At 46.3% G+C, this 9,140-nt stretch overlaps 1 protein-coding gene across 1 annotated transcript; it reads right to left on the bottom strand.

Annotated features, from left to right (window-relative positions):
* Window positions 1-2,068: 2,068 nt before the first annotated feature.
* Window positions 2,069-8,308, bottom strand: adamts1 (ADAM metallopeptidase with thrombospondin type 1 motif, 1). Its single transcript, XM_054777762.1, has 8 exons — window positions 7,487-8,308; window positions 6,148-6,488; window positions 5,942-6,074; window positions 5,406-5,863; window positions 5,127-5,313; window positions 4,871-5,049; window positions 3,681-3,856; window positions 2,069-3,585 (listed from the first exon to the last, which is right to left on the bottom strand). Exons 1-8 carry the CDS (start codon window positions 8,043-8,045, stop codon window positions 2,847-2,849), a joined length of 2,772 nt encoding a protein of 923 aa, XP_054633737.1. The 5' UTR covers window positions 8,046-8,308; the 3' UTR covers window positions 2,069-2,846.
* Window positions 8,309-9,140: the final 832 nt, after the last annotated feature.

The raw sequence follows: 9,140 nt of genomic DNA, 5'->3' as shown, positions 1-9,140 counted from the left end.
ACTTTCTGAACATCCTGATCATATTACTTTTTTTTCGTTAAAAAAAACACATAACAATACCTTTAATAAGAAGAAAATTCCCAGGCAACAGGAAAATAGCCAAAGTTGGCACTACCCGGGCTACTGAAATAGAATTCTAATATCATTGGTGATTGGCCAGGGGCGTAGGCTCACGTCAGGCTCAGGTCACAGTTATGATGACTTTGGCCTCAACTTGACAATATCATCAATGACTCGCAACTCGACTTGGACTTTGGCATCAATAGCTTGGGACTTGACTCAGACTTTAGTCTGATAACTTGAAAATACTTGAGATTTTCGGTGAGTAAAATGCGTCACCATTAAAACTATTCAATGAGCAAGACCGTTATTATGTCATTGCATGAAAGACGCCAAATGTTCCCCCAGAATGTGCCTCATTGAATGTATCTATTAACATCCAATCAGGTTTAAGAGCAAACAACGAGGCTGTGGCTTACGATTCTGCGAGTGCCAGTCTGCTGGATATTGGCAGTGATTAACACCGGGACGTGTCAAAGCATGGATAATTTCATATGCATTGGCAAATTACGAGGTCATAGCATTTTATTTGCTAAACACTAAACAGTGCTTATGACTTGTAAGGACTCAGACTTGACTCAACTGTCTTGTCTTGACTTGTACGTCTTTACTTGAGACTTGACCCAAGGCTTGGGATTAAAGACTTGAGACTTTCTTGAGACTTGCAAAGCACTGACGTTCTCCCACCTCTGCTGTTGGCTTGATCCACAAGACTAGAGACTAAACACCGATTCGCAAACTACAGACTCCAATTACCTTTGTACTGCTAGTTCTGACAAAATCAATGTCAAAATCTCGTCTCGTTCTGGTGGACCCAATCTCGTGCCTCGGCTCGTGAGTTGGGTGTCTCGTGACACCCCTAAATACTACGTATCATCACAGCGTCTTTGAATGCCTTGCCTTCAGGCAAAAAATATGTAACAATTTCTTCAAAATTTGTATTTTTTTCGACTCGTAGTAGCCCGTATTCACCCGCAAAACATCATGATCTATTAATAGATTTTTGGCAAACTGTGATAAAGTGAAGCTGCGAAGGGATTATTGTACAACATAAAGTGGAAAAAAATACCTTAATGTTGCCTTAATAAGGCAAACATTAGTACTCTACTGTACTCTACTACTGCAAAAAAGGACAGTTAGGATCATCCATAATGCTGGTTAAAGAGAGCACACCAGCCCACAAGGTGCTTCTTTCTACTCCTTTTCGGGCATGTTAAGAATTATGAATTATCGAAGTGTAAAATTGTGATATGGATTGTATTCAAGATTTTGTGCTTGTAAATATTTTAACACTTTCAGATCAAATCTAAAAAATACGTCCATTGCAAGTTCTAAGGCCTTGTTGAGACCTTTAATTTGCAGTCACTGACAATGTACTCAAAAGTCCTGCCCATTTCATTTGTTGAACTGAATGACAAAGTCCATAATTCAAACAAGCAAGGAGCCCAGTGAGGAGAAGGATAATTTAGCTCTGCCACCCACATGGAGCAGCAATGATTCATAATGCCTTCCAGATGTTTCTTTCAAGCTGCAGTGATGCTGAGGCATGAAGAAGCAAGCAGGTAAAAAGTAGGGTGATATATTAGTAGCAGAACTGTGTTTTTCTTTGGCTCCAAGTCAGAAAATGTGCAGAAGCACAAGTATGTACAGTATGTGATGCGTCTTTTATGCATTGTACTCGTACATCTCATCTTCTTTTTAACCATCCGTAAATGCAGGATAATGACCCGCTTTTTTTTTTGCTGCAGAGCCAGATGACAAGGCGGGAGGGTCATCTTTCAGCTTTGTGGGACAGCGCCTGCAGGGCCACTTTTGGTGGTCCAAACATTGTGTGTCAAATCCATTTAACTTCCAAAAGAGGAGACAATAGTTGCATGAGTCAATGTGATATTTTATTCATGAACCTAGGACCATATATATATATGTATATATATATATATATATATATATATATATATATATATATATATATACATATATTTATATAAAACATTGTATAAATACTCTATATATCCTACTTCCTTCTGTGATCTCAATAACAAATAAAAAATAATATTAAAAAGGCCACATGATTATACATAACAGGCTGTACAAAAATAAATAATGTCTGGATATTCTGTACAATAGCGACAACTGCAAAAAACAAGATGCCTTCGCAGAAGGCAGGAGAGACTTACTTATGAAGTAGTAGCAGGAGACAAGTCCCTCTTTAGGTCTCCACACACACACACACACACACACACGCACACACACACACGCACACACAAAACTCTTTGGTTTTCAAGATATGGCTAAATGACAAAATACGAGGCATTCAGAGAAAGAAAATGAGCGTTACAATGTGCCACTGGTAAAAAAAAAAAAAAAAAAAGTGAAGTGCTACAGGTTTGTGATAAATAAATGTGGACTGACAGTTCAGAATAAATCTTATTTTCCATACCTGATGGGAGGAGTTAGTAGGACACTATTTTTTCTCCATATATAAACGCCACAATTATCTCCACACCCTTTGAATGTGTCCAGCCCAGCTTGGACAAACATGCATCAAATCTTTGCACACGCTCACGCACACAAGCACGACATCAGGATGGTAAACAGCATGCTAAAATTCATTAATTTTTGGTGGGAGACAAGGTGTGCCGCTGCTGCGCTACAAAGACAGACAGGCGACAGACTTTGTTGACACAGGCAGTGTGGTTCCCAACAAGAGGGGAATGACAGACGCAGTCACTGACAAGTACAATTAATGAATTTGTGAAATAGAGGTCAGATTGTCAAAGCAGTCCTTAGCAGGCACTCTGATAGCACAGTTCCAGCAAGGGTCGTGGCCGATCTTTGGTGTCACAGCTGTCGTGGGTCAGTGTGCGGCCGTCGTGGCCAATGCAGCGAAGCTGACGTTTGCGGAAACCCCGGCCGCAGGTCTTGGAGCACAGAGACCACTCTCCAAGCAGCCAGGTGGGGCAAGGCTGAGAGGCACAGGAGCGTGAAGCCAAAGGACGCAACTCCTCAGGGCAATCTTTGGACGGACGGCCCTGGGGATCCAGACACAACACCTCTCTCTGTTGCATGCCTCCTCCGCAGGTCTGGGAACAGGGACCCCACTCCATCAGAGTCCACTCAGCTACGCCCAGCTCTCGGATGGCGTTGATTGAATGCCGCCGACCTCCGTTGTTGTTGGGGGAAGCAGCGTTGTTGGGTCTGGGGGCAAAGTAGCTGTACTTCACTCTGGGCCTCGGGGCCTCCCCCACAGACAATACCTGAATGGTGAGAGGCTCAGGGAGAGGGGAAAAACTGCGGAGCCGCTCAAGACTGGCGGAAGACCCGCTGTACCGCAGCAGTGCCCCTCGCAGGGTGATGTCTGACTCCATGGTCATTAGCTTATAATCGCCATTCAACAGGTAGGTACCATCCTGTCGGCGCACTGCCAAGTAACTGTTGTCATGGCGGCCATTGCCAGGGGAACGCTGCTTGACGTCCATATGGGTGGCACCTGCGGGTATAGTCACCACGTCTTGGTACCCGGGTCTGGATCGAAGACAACCGTTGGCCAATTTAATCAAATCATGTACACATTCTTCATGGTGTCATCAAAAAACTGTAAAAATGGGCTGGGTTCTTACCTGGCACGTTCCAATGATCCTGACACTTTCTTGCAGGTGGTTCCGTCGCCGCCGCACACGCCGCACTTATCGTAGCGCTGGTTGGAGCCGATAACGCGATCACATCCCGCCTTGACACACTGGCCTTGGACGCAAACTGAGGTGGAATCAGGGCTGCAGGGCGTTCCATCTGCCACCTGGGGGACAACTGGAACTTAAAATCCTTCCTAGAACTGAATTAACTGTTGGGAGTGCTCAACGTCGTGGATGCGTAAAATGCATGCGCAGCAAAACAGCATGGTGACACAGCCACACAGGAAGTGCAGACTTCAAACTGCCTGCGAGTCTTTATATGCGGTAAAACCAGATGTTCTCCATGATTTTGTCATTGTCATGTCGGTGGAAGGCAGCTGCTTTTAAAGCAAAAGTAAACATGCAATGAAAGATGACACCACCTTCCTATTGGTGGAAAAAAATCTCATCAGTCACAGCATGAGGTTTAACAGGGATGGGGGAAAGGTGAGCAAACAGCGCCATCAAGTGGCCTTATTATAGCTTTGAAAGGCCATCTTTGTTGTTTGCTATCCATCCATTTTCTATGCCGCTTAACCTCATTAGGGTCGCGGGGGTATGCTGGAACCTATCCCAGCTGACTTTGGGCGAGATGAGAGGTACACCCTGGACTGGTCACCAGCCAATCGCAGGGCACATATAGACAACAATCATTCACGCTCACATTCATACCTATGGACAATTTAGTTGCCAATTAACCTAACATGCCTGTTTTTGGAATGGAAAATTTTGAAACCCGAGGACCCGGACAAAACCCACAGGGACACAGGGAGAACATGCAAACTCCACACAGAGATTCCCAAGCGGAGATTCAAACCTAAGTCTTCCCAGTCTCTTAACTGTGTAGCCAACATGCTAACCATTCGGCCACCGTGCGGCCGTTTGCTAAATTTGTACAATTTCTATCTGCATTCGAAGTTATAAGAAATGTTTGTTACATGTTAGACATCTGGCAATTTTTCACTACTACTAGGCCCAATGTGTAAATACACTATGTCAAAATGAAAAGTCACACAAATGAGGTTGTGCTGTGTCAAGAGGTAAGAAGCCTTGAGGCCAGAAGACAAAATCCGATTCTTTCGCTTGTGAATATGAGCTAGTATGACCCAAAACTTTAACGTCTAATCTCCGATTCTCACCTTAGATTTGAGGACAAAGAAGTATCCCGTTCCTTTGGCCCGGCACACAAGCTTGCAACGGTCTTTGGGCGAAACTCCAGCATATTTGGGAACCCATTCAACACCCTCTCCTGATCCGAGAGACACTTGGGCTGACATGTCGTTGTGCGCCAGACACTGTTCCTCCCGGAATGACAGGCCTAAGAAAATGACACAATGGTCAGGTTTGCTTTGTTCAAATACCGTCTAGATTTGAGTTCCGCCAGCATTGGCTTACCATTGGTGTCAGGGCAGGCCTCAGTGTTGCAGGAGCGGTACTGGATCCTCTTGCCCTCACAGTATTTGCCTCCATTCTTAGGCAAAGGGTTGTCGCAAGAACGGAAGGAGTATTGCACTCCTCCACCGCAGGTTCGAGAGCAATCACCCCAGGGACCCCACACTCCCCAGCCACCGTTGATAGGGGTCTAGAAAAACAAAATTCACAATGGCATAGCTTTCAATCAAACCTGAGACTTGAAAATGTAAATGTCCTGTTTGAATCGAGTCGGGTTTCTACCTGATGTTTAGCAGCTTGGCTCTTTGTGAGACACTGTCCAGCCAGACAGTAACTGTCGTGCCCACACGAGGTCCCGTCAGCCCACGGAGAGTTCTTGGTCTGGCACACCAGCAAACCATTGGACGTTGTCACTGTGCACCACAAAGCTGCGCAGGTGGTGCTCAGGTCAGGACAATGTTGGGAGTCGTCACCAAAGGTCAGCCGGCACTGGTGGTCTGCGTCGTAGACCGTCCCGGGAAGAGGCTGTGGGAGCGCCTGAGGCTTGACGGGCTTATCAAGCAGACACTGACCGTGGCCATTATCCAGAAAGGTGGTGACCATGAGGGCGGAACAGGGGGACCACGGCTGCTGCTGGTCAAGATTGGACAGGGTGGAGGCCATCATGTGGGAGCCCCAGTGGGGACCATTAACCCCAGAGCAAAGCTGCGCGTCATCGTGAGGCATGTTGAAGACATGGCCTGCGGGACACATGTACAACAGTTTAGCAGTGCACACAATGTATCCATCTTGTCAGAACATGATCCTTTTCTACTCACCGAGTTCATGTGCAACTGTGAAGGCGGCTTGCAGTCCATCGTCTTCGATGATTGAGCAACTTCTGTCCGGGTCACACACTGTGCCAACATCTGCCATTCCGAGAGTGTCACAGGAATGAGCGCCACACAGATCCTAGATGATCCCAGATGAAAAAGTCAATAACTAGTCTTCCGTCCTGCTTTTCTTCCTTATCCTTCCAACTTACCGTCCTCGTGAAGAGCATGGCGGTGTCATAGTGCTCAGGGTGGCGGTCGCTGGGGGGGTTGTGCTGCCGTTGCCACTGGCAAAAGTTGCGGAGGGTCATGGCGGCATTGGAAGACACCTGGGGGCCTCGTTCTTCTTCGTAGACCACCAGCAGCTTCACCACAGCCAAGCTGATGGAGTTGTGGATGCTGGGGTGGCGGTAGAGGCGGGAGGCCACGGCCATGATGGTGAGGAGGTAGGCTTTGAGCCCGGCACCGTGGAACTCGGCCATGGACTGGTCAGCCACCAGCATGATCTCCAGGTAGCGAGGAGTGGAAACAAAACGTCTGGTCCTGTGATTGGCTGAAGAGGCAGGGAGAACAGTTTGGTTATTTTTGAAGTAGTCCACATTTTTATGCACTTTGGACATACAGCAGGTCTTTAAGAGATTAAAAGTTGCAATGGCTTCTTGCAAATGGTCTTTTCAAATGTTTTTACTCTGCTTTTTGATGTGATTTGCAGACTGTCAAGACTCAACGTCACGCCACTCATGACTCCTCCTCCTCCACATTCTTAAAATGACCTTTTCGGGTGGAAACTTTGGCGTTTGTAGGGAAGAAAATCCTTGCTATGGGGACAAATTTCTGTACCAGGAGGTGAGTTTGCACGGCTCTGGCTGGCTCGACCCCCCCCCCTCCGTCATTCCGAATACCCCTGGATCTATACAAATGTCGATTCTGCCGATTTCAAGTGTCGTACCCGTATCGGGTCGATACTGGAGCGATAATCTCGGTATTTTCAGTTCTTTAAACTTAGGTTCACAAATAGCTGTTTTTTAATTGTGCTGTTAATGTTGCTACAGGGTTGATATTGTTATGTTTATATATTTTTATTATTGGACTGATTTGAATGACAATTTTGTTTTATTATTTTGGTCAAAAACGTGTATATAATAAAAGGGTACACAATAATAATTGCATTAATTTATGGACATTGTTACATTACAATATATATTTTTGCCAAAGAAAAAGTCCTGGGTTTGATTCTAGTTAAATTTCTAAAGAGAAATTAAAGACAAAATCACAAATCCTTCAAAGGTTTTGACAATGTTCGGTATCTATTTACTTCATATCGGATCGATAGCATAACTTCCAGTATCGCCCACCCCACCTCCTGGGAGAAGCGCCCCTGCCTGCTACCTTCCCGCCCACTTCGAACCCTCACCCCGCCCCTTCTGGCACGGGGTGTACGGCTGTCAAAATGCTTGCCGGATTTCCAGTACTTTTATTGTGAAACTGCTGTGATAATTCTGTGAACGATGTCAAAATTAAAAATATAAAATGTAAATAAGACATTCTTACCTGTCTGCTCTGAGTTTCCAGGCTCTTTCTGATGATTTTTCGGCACCCTCTCCTCGTCCTCATTGACCCCACACTTGGAACTCTCCTCTCCAGCCGCTGCGCGACCCCTCCGGCGAATGACGTGCACATCCTCCTCGTTCTCCTCCTCGCTTGCGTTGAGGGGTTGGATGAAGAACTCTTGGCCGTGAAAGTAAAATCCACCTCTGAGTCCCTGGCACAGGTTGAGCGCAGCGGCGGAGTGCTCGTCCCCGTTCACCGTGCCCGAGAAGAAACACCCAGACTCGTCTTCGTTCTTGGGCTGCGGGCTCGGTTCGGACTCGGGAGTCCCCACAACGTGGAAGACAAACGCTGGGGCGAGGAACGTCTGATCAGGCTCCAGTTGCAAGGTCATCTCTTGACCGAACGCGTCCAGCCTGTACACCCTCATCTGCGTTTCGTCTGGCGCGAGGGTTCTCCCCGGTTCGGTGTCTAACCGGACTGGAACTACGGTGCTCTCTTCCCAAGCGCCGACGCACAGCGCGGCCATAAAACCAATAGAAAAACAGAAGAGCCACATCATTTTATGGAATCCAACCAGCAGAGGGAATTAAAGTCCTTTAAATACTTTCCAGCTACCAACTTAAACTAACACAAAACCCAAACTACGCACTGCGTTTTTTAAAGGCCTAAACGGGGACAACATCCAGTGCAAATTCCATTTAAAGTTAAAAGTCAGTGAAATGAAAATAAAAGCTTGATCTCAGTAGTAAATCCGACAGGTCTTCCTCTCAAGTGTCAGCGCCTACTTTTGCCTTGAAAAAGTTTTGCTGACTCTTTCTGATGTGTTCTCCGCTTTTTGCGCTGCAGCCACAACTCTCCCTCCTTATATACGCCCCTGACCCCCCGGGTGCCACCCCTTTTGAGGGCCCTTTGATGTGAGAGGGGCCAAACCCTGGAGCCTCGCCATAATAATCAATCATTGTAGAGGACAGTCAGTTTTCCCCTCTACATGACGTCTTAACCCTTTCGTACAGGTTTACGAATATGCCATGAAACACGGTTGCACAACTCTCTTTTTAATCTTTACTCTTATTTATTCGTTAATTTGTGAAGAACTGAAGGAGGCAGCAGGTCTGGACCATACCGTGCTCACCTCCTGCGTGCCGAGGCGGCTGTGCTGAGCTGAAGACCCGCCACGCAACGCAGAAAGGGGCCGCTGAAGTCTTAAGGTGGAACGGTACTTTGACGCGAGAGCACTCCTCCATTGGATCCAAGGCAGATGCAGCCCCCGTCCTCCGGCTTCTCGCCCCACCCGCCCGGACGTATTCGCCTCTGCTCAAAAGTTTCACCTAATTATGTGCACCACTGTCCGACCAGATCCTTAACATCTTCATTCTACTTTATTTATTTAAAAAATAGATCTACATCTAAATTATTACTGATAGCTTAAATGTTGCGATTACAGACAGAAATAAACGTTAACACAATTTATAGGAACGTTTGTGTAAAGTCACGACACGACTTTAACCCCCCAAAAAACCCTCACATTTGAGCCTCTCAAATCTTATTTGGCGGTCCACCTTAAAAGAAGCAGCGCTTTAAAAAGTGGCTGCAATTTTACCTGCCTCCGCTAGATGTCAGGCATGAGCTAAAGTCAAGTCCAGCTTTGTTGCTG

This window comes from Dunckerocampus dactyliophorus, chromosome 1 (genome assembly GCF_027744805.1).
Source record: "Dunckerocampus dactyliophorus isolate RoL2022-P2 chromosome 1, RoL_Ddac_1.1, whole genome shotgun sequence".
NCBI lineage: Eukaryota > Metazoa > Chordata > Actinopteri > Syngnathiformes > Syngnathidae > Dunckerocampus > Dunckerocampus dactyliophorus.
Note: the sequence above shows the minus strand (reverse complement) of the source record. Positions and strands in the feature narration are given on the sequence as shown.

What these genes read in the sequence shown, in the direction of transcription:
- adamts1 (XM_054777762.1), bottom strand. Translation starts at nt 8,045, where the DNA reads ATGATGTGGCTCTTCTGTTTTTCTATTGGTTTTATGGCCGCGCTGTGC. An exon ending in TCTTTGTCCTCAAATCTAAG is followed by an intron (nt 3,857 to 4,870) that starts GTGAGAATCGGA and finishes GTTGTCCCCCAG; the next exon opens with GTGGCAGATGGAACGCCCTG. An exon ending in GGATCATTGGAACGTGCCAG is followed by an intron (nt 3,586 to 3,680) that starts GTAAGAACCCAG and finishes TCTTCGATCCAG; the next exon opens with ACCCGGGTACCAAGACGTGG.